Source organism: Schistocerca cancellata, chromosome 4 (genome assembly GCF_023864275.1).
Source record: "Schistocerca cancellata isolate TAMUIC-IGC-003103 chromosome 4, iqSchCanc2.1, whole genome shotgun sequence".
NCBI lineage: Eukaryota > Metazoa > Arthropoda > Insecta > Orthoptera > Acrididae > Schistocerca > Schistocerca cancellata.
The window spans coordinates 893,181,706-893,199,165 of record NC_064629.1 but is presented as its reverse complement, the minus strand read 5'-3'; the positions used below and the strand labels follow the sequence as shown (position 1 = coordinate 893,199,165).

Here is a 17,460-nt window from a genome sequence, read left to right as displayed (position 1 = left end):
ATGCAGTCCAAAAACAAAGGAACTAGGTTACAGTACACTTGTTCGCCCACTGCTTGAATACTGCTCACTGGTGTGGGATCCGTACCAGATAGGGTTGATAGAAAAGATAGAGAAGATCCAACAGAGAGCAGCGCACTTTGTTACAGGATCATTTAGTAACTGTGAAAGCGTTACGGAGATGATAGATAAACTCGAGTGGAAGACTCTGCAAGAGAGATGCTCAGTAGCTCGGTACGGGCTTTTGTTGAAGTTTCGAGAACATACCTTCACTGAAGAGTCAAGCAGTATATTGCTCCCTCCTACTTATATCTCGTGAAGACACCATGAGGATAAAATCAGAGAGGTTAGAGCCCACACAGATGTATACTGACAGTCTTTCTTTCCACGAACAATACGAGACTGGAATAGAAGGGAAAACCGATAGAGGTACTCAAGGTACCCTCCACCACACACCGTTAGGTGGCTTGTGGCGTATGGATGTAGATGTAGAAGTAAAAGGAAACAGAAACTTAAAATCTCTATACAGGCTCATTCAGATTAGACTGTAGTATGACTAAGCCTGTAGGGGTTGGATCAAGGAAAGGATCTGACTATTAATTCAAAACGTAATGTATATGCGGATGGATATGTGTGTGTGTGTGTGTGTGTGTGCGTGTGTGCGTGTGTGCGTGTGTGCACGCGCGTGAGTGTATACCTGTCCTTTTTTCCCCCTAAGGTAAGTCTTTCCGCTCCCGGGATTGGAATGACTCCTTACCTTCTCCATTAAAACCCAAATCCTTTCGTCTTTCCCTCTCCTTCCCTCTTTCCTGATGAGGCAACCGTTGGTTGTGAAAGCTAGAATTTTGTGTGTTTGTTTGTGTTTGTTTGTGTGTCTATCGACCTGCCAGCGCTTTTGTTTGGTAAGTCTCATCATCTTTCACAAAATTCAAGCTTTTGCAACAAACAGTTCCTTCGTCAGGAAAGAGGGAAAGACAAAAGGATGTGGGTTTTAAGGGAGAGGGTAAGGAGTCATTCCAATCCTGGGAGCGGAAAGACTTACCTTAGGGGGAAAAAAGGACAGGTATACACTCGCACACACACATATATCCATCCGTACATACACAGACACAAGCAGACATTTGTGCAGTCTCTGAATGTGCCTCTCTTCACTGTCCCGATATTTCAAAAGCTAAGAGCTTAGTCTCTCAATTGTCTTGCTACTTCCTTGTCTAAAAGCCCAAAGTGACGAACATCTATCAATTGTCTTGCTACATCCTTGCCTAAAAGCCCAAAGCGATGAACATCTATCAATTGTCCTGATACTTCCTCATGTAAAAGCTGAAGGCTAAGTGCCTAAAAAATCCTCCCTGCTCCCAATTCTTCATATTCCCCCCTCCTGCCACAACACACACTTGCTTTCCAATCACGAGGTTTAGTAGCCATTCTCCCAATGGGGAAACTCATAATAAAACTTGCCCTCCCTCTACTGACAAAGCTGGCCAATCTCTTATTTCTCCAAGCTGGCAAAGTGTTAAGAATTTAGCTACAACCTTCCCCTCTTGAGAAAATTTTCTGCGCTAGCCAATGCACACAGCAGCTGTGCTGTCTTTTCTTGGGAAATGAAATCCAATCCCCACTCAAGCTCCTCTTTTTAAGACTGTCAAATCTTCTTTCTTCCCACTATTGTTCTGCAGTGATCAGGGCAACAAACTCCATTGTCCTGGAAACAGAGGATGACACACTGTGCTCTGTACAAACCTGCTGACATTCCGTTCACAAATATAAGTCTTCTCTCACGAACCCAGATAAGATCTTACCTACCTTTTTGAAATGGCAGGACACAAAGAAAACACACAGGTCCTGTCCTGTTCCAGCTTTACCTTTAGTGCACACTGCTAAGTGATATTCGGTGATGCCTGCCCACTGGCCACATCTGCAGGTTTCCCAGAAAACCAACGTGCCATGCCACCTCAGCACCAAACACAGGGTCAATGACCACCTGCTTATGAGACCAGTCACTACAGGGCATTGCCCTGCACCACGCGGTGAGGACCTGCAGATCTCACCTGCAGACCTGCAGTCTGACACCTGCCTGATGAATTTCAGTTTATATGAATTCATTTTTGTTGTTATGGTCTGCAGCTCAAAGACTTTTATTTGTTATTTTATTTATTTATTTATTTATTTACATGCCAAGTTCCGTAGGACCAAATTGAGAGCAAATTTCCAAGGTCGTGGAGCGTGTCAGTACATAAAATTACAACATAAAAGTTATAAAGGATAAAAATAAATGTTTACGAGCCCGAAAAAACTCAGTCCATAAGTTCAAGTAAACGCAATCAACAATACAAGGATCAGCTTAATTTTTCAAGGAAATCCTCAACAAGATAGAAGGCGTGAACCCATGAGAGACTCTTCAGTTTCAATTTGAAAGCAGATGGATTACTGCAAAGATTTTTGAATTCAAGTGGTAGCTTATTGAAAACTGATACAGCAATTTGCTGCACACCTTTCTGCGCAAGAGTTAAGGAAGTTCAATCAAAACGCAGGTTTTATTTCTGCTGAGTATTAACTGAGTGAAAGCTGCTTATTCTTGGGAATAAACTAATATTGTTAACAAGAAATGACAGTAAGAGAGAGAGAGAGAGAGAGAGAGAGAGAGAGAGAGAGGCCAATGTCAAAATACCCAGACTCATGAACAGGAGTCGGCGAGAGGTTCGTGAACTTACACCACTTATTGCCCGAACTGCCCGTTTCTGAGCCAAAAATATCCTTTTAGAATGGGAAGAGTTACCTTAAAATATAATACAATACAACATAAGCAAAGTAGACTAATTTTTGTGTCGAACGATCACTTACTTCAGATACCATTCGAATAGTGAAAATGGCAGCATTAAGTCTTTGAAAATATCCTAAATGTGGGCTTTCCATGACTGAACACCTAGAAATTTGAACTGTTCATTTTCACTAATCATATGCCCATTCTGTGAAATTAAAATGTCAGGTTTTGTTGAATTGTGTGTTAGAAACTGTAAAAACTGAGTCTTACTGTGATTTAGTGTTAGTTTATTTTCTACAAGCCATGAACTTGGGTCATGAACTGTACTATTTGAAACCGATCCAGTGTTGCAGACAACATCCTTTACTACCTAGCTAGTGTCATCAGCAAACAGAAATATTTTAGAGTTACCTGTAATACTAGAGGGCATGTTGTTGTTGTTGTGGTCTTCAGTCCTGAGACTGGTTTGATGCAGCTCTCCATGCTACTCTATCCTGTGCAAGCTTCTTCATCTCCCAGTATCTACTGCAACCTACATCCTTCTGAATCTGCTTAGTGTATTCATCTCTTGGTCTCCCTCTACGATTTTTACCCTCCACACTGCCCTCCAATGCTAAATTTGTGATCCCTTGATGCCTCAAAACATGTCCTACCAACCGATCCCTTCTTCTAGTCAAGTTGTGCCACAAACTTCTCTTCTCCCCAATCCTATTCAATACCTCCTCATTAGTTACGTGATCTACCCACCTTATCTTCAGCATTCTTCTGTAGCACCACATTTCGAAAGCTTCTATTCTCTTCTTGTCCAAACTAGTTATCGTCCATGTTTCACTTCCATACATGGCTACACTCCATACAAATACTTTCAGAAACGACTTCCTGACACTTAAATCTATACTCGATGTTAACAAATTCCTCTTCTTGAGAAACGCTTTCCTTGCCATTGCCAGTCAACATTTTATACCCTCCCTACTTCGACCATCATCAGTTATTTTGCTCCCCAGATAGCAAAACTCCTTTACTACACCAAGTGTCTCATTTCCTAATCTAATTCCCTCAGCATCACCCGACTTAATTTGACTACATTCCATTATCCTCGTTTCGCTTTTGTTGATGTTCATCTTATATCCTCCTTTCAAGACACTGTCCATTCCGTTCAACTGCTCTTCCAAGTCCTTTGCTGTCTCTGACAGAATTACAATGTCATCGGCGAACCTCAAAGTTTTTACTTCTTCTCCATGAATTTTAATACCTACTCCGAATTTTTCTTTTGTTTCCTTTACTGCTTGCTCAATATACAGATTGAATAACATCGGGGAGAGGCTACAACCCTGTCTTACTCCTTTCCCAACCACTGCTTCCCTTTCATGCCCCTCAACTCTTATAACTGCCATCTGGTTTCTGTACAAACTGTAAATAGCCTTTCGCTCCCTGTATTTTACCCCTGCCACCTTCAGAATTTGAAAGGGAGTATTCCAGTTAACATTGTCAAAAGCTTTCTCCAAGTCTACAAATGCTAGAAACGTAGGTTTGCCTTTTCTTAATCTTTCTTCTAAGATAAGTCGTAAGGTCAGTATTGCCTTACGTGTTCCAACATTTCTACGGAATCCAAACTGATCTTCCCCGAGGTCGGCTTCTACCAGTTTTTCCATTCGTCTGTAAAGAATTCGCGTTAGTATTTTGCAGCTGTGACTTATTAAACTGATAGTTCGGTAATTTTCACATCTGTCAACACCTGCTTTCTTTGGGATTGGAATTATTATATTCTTCTTGAAGTCTGAGGGTATTTCGCCTGTCTCATACATCGTGCTCACCAGATGGTAGAGTTTTGTCATGACTGGCTCTCCCGAGGCCATCAGTAGTTCAAATGGAATGTTGTCTACTCCCGGGGCCTTGTTTCGACTCAGGTCTTTCAGTGCTCTGTCAAACTCTTCACGCAGTATCTTATCTCCCATTTCGTCTTCATCTACATCCTCTTCCATTTCCGTAATATTGTCCTCAAGTACATCGCCCTTGTATAAACCCTCTATATACTCCTTCCACCTTTCTGCCTTCCCTTCTTTGCTTAGAACTGGGTTGCCGTCTGAGCTCTTGATATTCATACAAGTGGTTCTCTTCTCACCAAAGGTCTCTTTAATTTTCCTGTAGGCAGTATCTATCTTACCCCTAGTGAGACAAGCCTCTACATCCTTACATTTGTCCTCTAGCCATCCCTGCTTAGCCATTTTGCACTTCCTGTCGATATCATTTTTGAGACGTCTGTATTCCTTTTTGCCTGCTTCATTTACTGCATTTTTGTATTTTCTCCTTTCATCAATTAAATTCAATATTTCTTCTGTCACCCAAGGATTTCTATTAGCCCTCGTCTTTTTACCTACTTGATCCTCTGCTGCCTTCACTACTTCATCCCTCAGAGCTACCCATTCTTCTTCTACTGTATTTCTTTCCCCCATTCCTGTCAATTGTTCCCTTATGCTCTCCCTGAAACTCTGTACAACCTCTGGTTCTTTCAGTTTATCCAGGTCCCATCTCCTTAAATTCCCACCTTTTTGCAGTTTCTTCAGTTTCAATCTGCAGTTCATAACCAATAGATTGTGGTCAGAATCCACATCTGCCCCAGGAAATGTCTTACAATTTAAAACCTGGTTCCTAAATCTCTGTCTTACCATTATATAATCTATCTGATACCTACTAGTATCTCCAGGATTCTTCCAGGTATACAACCTTCTTTTATGATTCTTGAACCAAGTGTTGGCTATGATTAAGTTATGCTCTGTGCAAAATTCTACAAGGCGGCTTCCTCTTTCATTCCTTCCCCCCAATCCATATTCACCTACTATGTTTCCTTCTCTCCCTTTTCCTACTGACGAATTCCAGTCACCCATGACTATTAAATTTTCGTCTCCTTTCACTACCTGAATAATTTCTTTTATCTCGTCATACATTTCACCTATTTCTTCATCATCTGCAGAGGTAGTTGGCATATAAACTTGTACTACTGTAGTAGGCATGGGCTTTGTGTCTATCTTGGCCACAATAATGCATTCACTATGCTGTTTGTAGTAGCTAACCCGCACTCCTATTTTTTTATTCATTATTAAACCTACTCCTGCATTACCCCTATTTGATTTTGTATTTATAACCCTGTAATCACCTGACCAAAAGTCTTGTTCCTCCTGAGTCCCCGCCCGGAGATCCGAATGGGGGACTATTTTACCTCCGGAATATTTTACCCAAGAGGACGCCATCATCATTTAATCATACAGTAGAGCTGCATGTCCTCGGGAAAAATTACGGCTGTAGTTTCCCCTTGCTTTCAGCCGTTCGCAGTACCAGCACGGCAAGGCCGTTTTGGTTAATGTTACAAGGCCAGATCAGTCAATCATCCAGACTGTTGCCCCTGCAACTACTGAAAAGGCTGCTGCCCCTCTTCAGGAACCACATGTTTGTCTGGCCTCTCAACAGATACCCCTCCGTTGTGGTTGCACCTACGGTACGGCCATCTGTATCGCTGAGGCACGCAAGCCTCCCCACCAGCGGCAAGGTCCATGGTTCATGGGGGGCTAGAGGGCATATTATTTATATAAATAAGGAACAGGAGTGGCCCCAGCACTGATCCCTGGGGCACCCCCCAGTTGCCTATACCCCACATCACAGCCATTCTTAGCATTGTGAATAATGACCTTTTGCTGTGTGTTGCTAAAGTAAGAGGTGAACCAATTGTGAGATACTCCCCGTATTCCGTAATGGTCCAAATTCTGGAGCAATATTTTGTGATTGACACAAACAAACACCTTAGTTAAATAAAAAATATGCTTAGCATTCAAAACCTTTTGTTTAACCCATTCAGTACCTCACAGAGGAAAGAGAATATAGCATTTTCAGTTGTTAAATGACTTCTAAAGCCGAACTGTTCATTTGATGCCAAATCTTGTGATATAAAATGATCAATTATCCTTACATACACAGCCTTTTCAATAACTTTAGCAAACACTAATGGCATATAAGTAGGTCTAAAATTGTCTACATTATGCCTTTCTCCCTTTTTATAAAGCGGCTTGACCACTGAGTACTTTAATCGCTCAGGAAACTGACCGCTCCTAAAGGAAAAATTATGGCTAAATACATGGCTAATATGTGCAGCACAGTACTTTAGTATTCTGCTAGGCACTCCATCATAACCATGAGAGTCCTTAGCCTTCAATGATTTAATTATTAACTCAATCTCCCTCTTGTCTGTATCGCAGAGAAATATTTCAGACATCAACCTCAGAAAGGCATTTGCCAAGAAAGTTATGATTGTCTGTAGAAACTAAATTTTTATTTAATTCACCAGCAGTGCTCAGAAAATGATTTTTAAATACTGTACATATATCTGATTTATCAGTAACAGAAATATTTTTACTGCGACCTGACTTTATATCGTCGACCTTGTGCTGCTGACCACACATTTCCTTCACAACTGACTGTATGGTTTTAATTTTACCCTGTGAATTAGCTATTCTATTTGCATACCACATACTCTTTGCCTTCCTAATAACATTTTTATGCACGTTACAATACTGTTCGTAATGGGCTACTGTAGCTTGGTTGTGACTACTTCTAACATTTTGATATAATTCCCACTTTGTTCTACATGATATCCTTATCCCACTAGTCAGCCACCCGGCCTGCCTATTATTGCTAGTACCCTGTTTAGAATGTTTTAATGGGAATTAACTCTCAAAGAGCATGAGAGATGTGCTAAGGAAATCATTATATTTATCACTTATGTTATCGGCACTATAAACATCCTGCCACTCTTGTTCCTTTACAAGGTTTAAAAAACACACTATTGCTGTTGGATTAACTTTCCTGCATAGTTTGTAATTAAATGTGACATTTGTTTGAGTACAAAAGCCTTTTAGTGTTAAAATTTGTGCATCATGGTCTGAAAGGCCAGTAACCCTTTTACTAACAGAATGCCCATCTAGTATTGAAGAATGAATAAAAATATTGCCTACGGCTGTGCTACTGTTCCCTTGCACCCTAGTTGGAAAAAAACACAGTCTGCATCAGATCATATGAATTTATGAAATCTGCCAACATCCTTTTTCTTGCACCATCATATACAATATTTTTATTGAAGTCGCCACATATAACTAATTTCTGGTACTTCCTACAAAGTGAATTAAGAACCCTCTCTAGCTTGAACAAAAATGCTCTGATGTCAGAGCTAGGGGACCTATAAACAACAACAATTAGAAGTTTAGGGTCACTAAATTCAACTTCCCCTGCACAACATTCAAATATCTGTTCAGTGCAGTGCCGTGATATGACTATGGACTCAAATGGAATACTGTTTATTACATACATAGCCACTCCCCCATTCAGCAAGGAGCTCATTGAAAAACAGCCAGCTAATCTGTATGCTGGTAAAGGAAGCCTCTGAATTGTCAAATTATTTGAGTGGTGCTGAGATATACCAATAATTTCAGAGTCAACATCTATAAGCAGTTCACTAACTTTATCTCTAATACCGCTTATATTTTGATGAAATATGCTAATTCCTTCTCTACTTGGAAACGTTACATCCTCGCAAGGTGAGCCCTTAGGTAGAGGGACTTCCTTTAAGCAGGTATACTTATCAGCTGACTTCAGTCTAAAAAAGGCGCAGCTCTAAAACCAACTACTACAGGAATTTTTCCATTAGTGATCCCACCACCACCATCACCCATTACACTGTCACCTGTAAGCTTTGCCAGCCTCTCCTTCCCATACCTATTGAGGTGCAGGCCATGTCTTGTGAAACCCAATCTACTGATAGACCCAACTGCTGCCACCGAGATGTGACCCATGCCCTTGCCATCAGCGCCCTCCCCACCCCCTTGTTAACGCACCTCACAGCCGCATTAAGAAGAGGCCGACCATGACGCTGAAACAGTTGCTCGAAATGCACTTTAGTGCCAGCAGTTTGATAGACTCTATCTTGTGCAAGTCTCTTCATATCTAAATAATTACTGCAACCTCCATCCATTTGAACCTGATTACAGTATTCATGCCTAGGTCTCACTTTATAATTTTTAACACCCAACCCCCCCCCCCCCCCAGTACAAAATTGTCTGTTTCTTGATGCCTCAGGATGTGTTCTATTTAAAAAAAAGTCTTTTTATCAGGTTGTACCATAAATTTCTTTTTTCTCCCAATTCAATTCTGTATCTCCTCGTTAGTTATTGGATCTATCCATCTAATATTCTGTAGCACCAAATCTCAAATGCTTCTGTTCTCTTTAGTGTAAACTGCTTATTGTCTAAATTTATACCATACATGGCTATACTCCAGACAAATATTGCAGTACAGTGACACTGTGTTTCAGCACCTCATATATTATAAATTATAGTCCCCTGTATGTAAAGGTTAATCTCAGGGACTACTGTAGGGATTTTAATACTGTTTTCACTGATAGACTGACTCACTGGGAAGGTTTATGAATGTAATGTATGACCGCTATGCTAGACAAGTCACCCAGCCATAGTTACTTAGTGCTACTCAAGCAGAGATGAGGAAGGTCACTAGTTTACAATAAAACAAAGATGTGAACTCTAAACAGTGCTTTTGAGTATGATGTCCAGATCAGTTTTGTTTTGTTTATTAGCCTTTTGATGAGTAAACACCTGTACCATTTACTGAGTTGTTACCTTTACTCCATAAATTATTACATTCCACCAGGACCTTCCAGGTGATATTTGTGTAAATAGTATTGTCTTTCTGTTATTTGCACACTGTTACATTTGATTCTGAAACTAATTAAGAACATTAGGATACATACTTAATTGGACTCAATTGTTTTATTTATGTATGTTTTGTACTTATGCTTAGTACATTACAGAATGTGGTGATAAAATGTTTGTGAACTTCCACAGGCATATTGGCAAAAATGAAGGAGGGAGCTGAAAATGTTCAAACAAAGCTTCAAGCAAAAGCTGAAAATGTTAGCTTCAAACCTGCTCAGCCTGAAGGAAAAGGTATGTAATTTCATTGTGCACATTAAAGACTCTCTCATCCAGGAGATTAGTTGGAATGACAGAACATCCTAGGTGGCATATATGTGATTGTCTTGGGTAAGGGGCATATCTGCATAGTGTAAGAAGAGGGAGGGCAGCAAGGAATACAGTGTGTGCTCTGAATGAAGGCAGATAAGCATTATGAATAATACCGTCAAAATTGCTTAGTGCGTTCTTCTTCATTATATTACACTACTGAAAAGAATCACAAGAATATGTATGTGGAAAATGTGTATCAATGTTATGTTGAATCTGTTTTGAAACAGGCAGTACTAGTGGTCATTTTGAGTAGTTAGAGATCTTCTCTTTCAATGTATGTAACAGCCAAAGTCATTTGCCATTTATCAGCTGTGTTATGCTTTACAGTATCAGGTGACCCCTCAGAGGGAAGGTAGCACCAGTGTCCCAATGTTCTCTAGTGAGATACCCAGACAGCAGTTGTCATTTATGGTCGTTATTTGATCAAGCACATGTACTGCAACATCATAATGCAGTGAAAGTTACAAGGGCAGTCTGTTTGATCCAATAAGGATGGACTTTTCTTCGTGTTGCGGAAGAGCCAATGTCTCACCATCTGTCACCCACACTACAGGGAGACAGGTCAGTGCAGAAGGTAAGTTGGACAATGTCACCAACGGATTACAGCCCCATGCAAAGACCAATATCTGGTCATCTCTGCACTGAGGCATCATATGGCTACTGCCAGGGCATTGGAAGACGCTCTCAGAAGTGTCACTGGAGCTGCTGTGTCCAATCAGATTGTAAGGAACAGGTTATGAGGAATGACCTTATGACCCTGATGTCCTGTTGGAGTACCCTGCTTGATACTACATCATCTCGCAGCTCATCTTCAGTTCTGCTATTCCCATGTCAACTGACAACTTCGTCAGTGGTGAAAAATGTTATTCACAGATGAGTTCAAATATTATCTGATGCAAGGTAATGGCCTCATTCGTGTGTGCTGATCCTGTGGTGATGTTGTGGTGGGTGTTACCTGCCAAATGTTGTCTAAGAAATCAACGGATTCGGCCAAAATTATGTGATGGTATGGGGAGGCATCAGTGTTGACAGCCATACAGATCTTTTTGTTGTCCATGGTCACCTTAAAACGAGGCAGTACATCCAACAGATCCTCTTGGATTATATGGTGGCTGCTGCTTATGGTGGTAGCTCTGAATTCAGTATCATGCACGATAATTCCAGGGCCCTTGTGGTGGGCATTTTCAGGGATGTCTTTCGACCTAAATCCCATCAAGCATGTGTGGGACATGGTATCAGACATGTCTGTGGCAGTCATGTTCCACCACAACCTCTCAAAGATCTCTCAAGGGCTCTTATTGAAGAGTGAGGATGAATACCACAGTGTGGCTCACATGGAGCATGCCATGTGGGTGTTGGGTGGTGATAAATGTTCGCAGAGGGCATACACAATATTGGAGCTCTCAAAATCCAATTGAAAAGCACCCAGTATGATGGGAAAAATGATTGTTTCCATTTTGTTTTTGACACCTGTTGGACATTTCAGTTCTTGTTATGTAAAGGAATGATGTAATGATTTTTTATGTAATTAATTTGATAAAGATAAAGGTATAATTTGCTAAGATACCCAGTCCTCAGTTATTGCTCAGCGGAGTTTAGCAGACACCGGAGTCATGGTCCCCTTATTCTTTTGAGCGGTGTATTTCATAACTTTTGGCCTTGGTGTTTAGTTCAAATTGTACAACTTATGAAACAAAGTTTGGTGTCACCATGCAGTAAATATTTTTTCTAAAGTGGTGCATCATCCTTTTTTAAATATAGATCACAGACTCGTTCAATGAATTTATTAATAATATTAATAAGGGATGTATTTGTTCGGCTTTCCTTAACTTCCCTACAGTCCCCTCCCCTGTATGCAATCTCTAAGCATAGAAGGGATGGGATGTGGGGAGGAGGGATTTGGAGGGGGGGGGGGGTGAAGTGAGAACAGTTGTTTTTAGAAATGTATGATAACCTTTTACTCCAAGGAAAAGCAGACATTGTTGAGCTTGGAATGCAAGACACGTCAATTTTATACACTATATCGATGAAACTCATTGTTGGTTACAAAGGAGCATTGAGTAGGGCATTCAAGTTTTTAAGCCTCTGAAAATTATCAACGGATAGCTGTAACGTGACACCCACAGCATCGGAACTTTAAATTTGTTTCTTCTTGTTTTCAAGATTTTTGGATGATGATGGACCATATATTATGAGAAAGCAATTAATGATTTGGTAACTGTTTTGGTTGTTGAGCAAAGCTGTCCATTTACTGTTAGAATTGAGGAACAGGACCATGTTCTTTTTGTCTTTTTTACATTCAATTAAAGATTTTTAATTCTTTGGTTCACAAGGAAAGTAATAATGTAAGAATTCATAAATTAAAATCTAAAAGAATAGCGACATAAAGAAATAATATTACCAGTGGTGATCCATAACCAAGACCCAAGAGGAGATTGGGACACACAAATTCCATTTTATAGCAGCCTGTGCACACATTTGCTGACAAACTGTGTCATGCCAGAAGTGACACTGTTAGTTTCTTGGGGAAGTCTTTGTGGCAGCGTAATCAGAAACTTCATTGTGATTAAGCCCTTTGTTCTTCTTTTTTCCCCATATTCTGTTGCTTCCATATTCAGTTCTGAACAAAGATAATTGTTCCTGTTCGTGGTCACTTAGTAAACAAGACAATGTGCCAAAATTCTCCATCAAAATGCGCCATGACTAATGATCTACCTTCTTAGCTGATGTTACCAGTAGATGCTTGTGTGGTGTGGTATATTAAATCTGCTGATCTAATAAGTTTCTTCGTAGAGTCGGCACACATGGCACAGTTGTGGACTCTGTACTTAAAATTTTGTGTAAATATGATGAAACTTGTTTTGCTCATTGTTATGACTGTACGATTTTCACATATGCTGAGTCACTATGATTAGCAAACTGTGTAATTGGGTCTGAAGATGATCATTTCTGACCAAAATTAATGATCTGATATATGAGAAAAAGAAATAAAAACTATAATCTGTAACTGAAAAAGTATACAAATTTGATTTGTTTCAGTGACAGGCAGAGAAATTCAGATGTGGTCAGATTTGCCTTTGTTGCTTGATGAAATTCACAATCTGATGCGTTTCTCTGAGCTGTGTGTTCGGATTTTGTGCTGAATGAAATCCTGAAAACAGAAAAAGCCAATACTGTGACAACCTCAGTTGTGCTTCTTAGACTTTATTTGTAGGGTTGAATGTTGGAGGGTCCTCCAAAATGGCTCACGTAAGAGGGCCTGCAAAGATTACTGTATGATGATGTTAATGTTCAACTGTAAAAACATTTGCAAGAAAGTGGCTAAGTTAGCCAAGACCAGAAATAGATAGGCCCATCATAATTGGCTACTCAGAAAATAAGTGGCATAGTCATAGCAATAGCCAAGAAACTTGAAATCTGCTTAGGTAGAAACTGAGTCTTTCTGCAAAATTATTTGGGTAAGATTAACTAATAAAAATAATAACTGCCACCAAACAAATCAGCAAAAGCAGCTGCAAAATTCAGAGAGAACCTCACTTTACAATTGTGTGTATGTACATGCCCACGGCTTGGTGCAACAGATAGAGGAGGTATTAACGACCCTACAATAAACGAGAAAGCTACAATTTCAGACATGCCAGACTAAGCAAAACCTGAAACATAGGAAAACCACCCTTGACAGAAATGTGTTAGATTTGTTTTTGCAAGAAACCTCTTTGACCATGGTCGTATAAAGATTGGGGTCAGATATCGTGATGTGCTGATAGCTTGAATGTGGTACTGTTTTTAGCATTACATCCTCTTACACTGGTTCAGTTAAGCTGTATAAGGTTCAAGTTCCAGTGCTGCGGCAGCAACTTAATGACAGTTTGACCCGTAGCCTTTGCCATTTCAAGAACAATGTAATAGTCTACAAGATTATGATTAACTTGTTTAAGTAATTTAGGGTTAATTGTAGCAGGCTAGACATTGGCTCCCTATTGTACATCCATTTTTAGAATGGCTTGCTTTTTCAAAACTTTTTTTTTTTTTTTTTTGCAATCTGGATTCAAACTTGAATATATGATGTGAAACAATTCTCCATAATTGTAATGCTAGTGGACTGCAGTGTAGGCAGAACTTAAATATTCTTCATTATAATGTCAATCTTTTTTAGGTACGAAAATCAAATGAACACCTTCCATCCAACCACTGTTGCTACCTCTATGCACAATAATTAATTTTTCGAGTTTTCCTTGGACTTTTTTATACCATTGAAAGACTTGATTAATTTTCGAGTTTTCCTTGTTGAATTTTTTTATACCATTGAAAGACTAGCAAGAAAATTTTGTCTTTTAACATGCATTTTATCATCAGTCCATTCGTTTAATACAGTTGTCAACTAAAGTAACATTGAAGTGATAAATGTTACATTTTTCACATCGTAAATCTTGAATTTTATGACAGTAATGCCACTTACACAAAGAAATATTATTCTATGATCATATTGTATGTGGTTTGGAGTTCTCTTAAGTCCTCTTTCATTTTCTTAAACAAATTTAGTTGGGTTTTTTGTTGTGAAAGTGGTCAAAAAAAATTTCTGTTAATCTATTTTGGTTCATTCTGAAAATGTGTTCCTAAAAATCATTTCTTCTTTCCCTCGTTGTGTCGGAGAATTTTTTGGTAGTTTGGTAAAAGGTTTCATTTCTGTTGTGAATTAGTTTGTTGTGGAATTTTGGATCAAGGATTTTTATTAATATCACCCCTCTTTGCTCTCCAGCCTTTCAGCTTGGCCTAATTGGTGATGGTCAGTGTTTCAGCTGCATAAAGAGCTTCCTGTTTGATAAGTATTTTGTAATGTCTAATTTTTGCATTCCTTTAGAGTGAACTTTTGTTATGTGTTTTTGGTGAGTGTGGAAGGCCAGTTAAACTTTGCTTCTTCTATATGCCATTGCCTTTTTCTTGAGGACATTTCAGCTGATACAGTCTCCAAGATAAGAGTTCTTTGACAACCTTTTGATGGGTTTTTATGTTTGTCATTATCTTGGCCTTTTTGAAGGAGATTATTGACACCTATTTTTTCTGCCCTTTTTTGTGGTTTGAGAGTCTTTTCTGTGGCTTCTTCACAGCTCTCCAGTAGTAGAACCATATCATCTTCAAAGGCTAGACAGTTGACTCTTGTGCCTTTGTTGTTTGGTCCTAGTCAGATTATTAGGCTATCTCATTGCCTGTTTTTGCACTAAAAACTAATATCTTTTACTGATTTGTAGAAAATGTTTATAATAAAGTATGCAAGTCATTATTGTCATACACCACTGGAAGTACCTAATTTATTGAATGTGCTTCATTTCCGAAGAAAAATGTGTGTACCTTTGAATTCTAACCACTTTTTTACTAATACCAAATTGCAGTGCCTGTGCTGTTGCAGTGTACTTCGTAATGCCCTTCAGAATATCCATGCATGTCTGAAGGAACAGGCACTGCAGCAATCTATAACCATATGAAATACAGTCTCACATTTGCGTTTGTGAATATGGATAAACTTTGGATGCAGTGTGCATTGGTGACAATGAAAATTTGTGCCAGTTCGGGACTCAAACCCAGATCTTCCACTTGACATGAGTGGGCATCTTGACTGCCTCGGCCATCTGAGCATATTCCATGGACTAACACACACACACACACACACACACACACACACACACACACACACACGGCTGAAATTGCATTTTATGAATAAACGTTGTTTTGGGTCAGAGGTGTCATGAAAATTTAATAAGTAAATATATTCTGGATGGTGGAAAAACAATTACTCTGAAAATAACATTTCAGTCAAAAATTTACATCAGTCACAGCTGCAAGTTAACATGGCTTATCTGCAATTTAAAGCATCAACTTTGTCACTCTGTATGGTTGCCTTGAGATTAAATATTTAGCTAGTTAGCTTAATTGTTTAGTCATCCATAGATCAGTTACAATATTAAGTAATTCATGAGTACAGTATTTTCGTCTTGTGTAAGTCTAGATTAGTAGGCTGTGTTGTTGATTTTGGTATGTTGGATAAACACTTTTTTATACATATTTTCAAACAAGTTTACTATTAATCTAGAAAAAAACAAAGAGCCTTTATTCTGTTCATTTGTTTCACACCAGTTTTATATAAAACTTAAGAAAACTGAAATTATGAAGCAGCATTAATGGCTTGTACTTATCTTTAGGAAGAAGATATCAATACTCTCAGTAGGCAAATATAAAAATACACAACACTATCCTAGCTTTTGGAACTAATAGTTTTGTCCACCAGAAGGGGAGAAAGAGGGAGAGGGGGGGGAAGAGAGAGGGGGGGGGAGGGAGGGGGGGGGAAGGAGGGCGGGAGGGACGGTGGTAGGTAGGTAGGCTAAAAAGAAAGAGCATGTCACTCCCCTAAGACAAGTGAAACCTACTTGTTCTGAGGAGGAGGGGAAATATGATTGAAGGGGAGGGCAGAAGGGAGGGTGTTATCAAAGGGATGAAAGAGAGTAAATTAGTCAGCACTGTGCATTGTGCCAGCTTCGCTCCAGACATGACTACAACTGAGTGGTAAGTAAAAAATGGATTAAGAAGAGAAGGAATGAATAGTGATTTGTAAGTACTAGAGAAAAAAGGGGGAGGGGGCAGGAGGGGAACTGAGAGAATGAGTATGAAAAAATGAAATTAAAATGAAGGAAATAGTGAGACAGAATAAATAAAAGATATATGTGATGAATAACATGATATTCATCCTCAGAACAGGTTGCCCCTCTTGTCGTCAGGTCTGAGTGACCTGCCTTACCCTTTAAACCTCCCTCAACCACCCCTCCCCGAAATGACATATATATGATATCTGTGCAATGTTCGGTACTTGTGCAGTAAATAGTTGAAAGTATTCCTGGACTTTATGCACACCCTGTATATCTTCCAGGGTAAGTATCACTTATCACTTCACATTTTCCTACATTTCTCCAGACCCCAAAGTGATCTTCCCTGAGGCTGGTTTCTATCAGTTTTTCCATTCTTTGGTAAATAATTCATGTCAGTATTTTACAACCATGACTTCTTAAACTGACAGTTCAGTAATTTTCATGCCTGTCAGCACATGCTTCCTTTGAAATTAGAATTATTACATTCTTCTTGAAGTCTGAGAGTATTTCCCCTGTCTCATGCATCTTCTACAATTGGTGGAATAGCTGTGTCAAGGCTTGCTCTCCCAAGGATTTAAATTTTCTGAGAGAATGTAGTCAACTACAGCGGCATTGTTTTGACTTAAGTCCATCAGTGCTCTGTCAAAATCTCTTCACAAAATCATATCTTCAATCTCATTTTCATCTACTTCCTCTTCCCTTTCTATAACACTGCTTTAAAGTTCATTTGTCTTGTATAGCCCATCCATATATTCCACTCACCTTTCAACTTTCCTTCTTCCTTAGTACTGGTTTTCCATTGGAGCCCTTGATATTCATACAGTTGCTTCTTTTTTCTGCTGTATTCCTTTCCCCTCTTGCAATCAGTTGTTGCCTAATGCTCCCTTTAAAGCTGTCAACAACCTGTGGCTCTTTCAGCTTGTTCTCTTGTCTTCTCTTCCTGACTTGTTAATTTCCTAACTTTTTGCAATTTATACAGCTT

General features: G+C 39.3%; 1 protein-coding gene across 4 annotated transcripts in view; it reads left to right on the top strand.

Annotated features, from left to right (window-relative positions):
* The window catches only part of LOC126185052 (WD repeat-containing protein 7), a 352,004-nt gene that overhangs the window by 207,922 nt on the left and 126,622 nt on the right, over positions 1–17,460 (top strand). For all 4 annotated transcript variants that reach the window (XM_049927810.1, XM_049927808.1, XM_049927809.1 and 1 more), the window contains one exon: positions 9,661–9,762. In XM_049927810.1, coding sequence (XP_049783767.1) covers positions 9,661–9,762 — 102 coding nt within the window. The remainder of the gene's footprint in view (positions 1–9,660; positions 9,763–17,460) is intronic.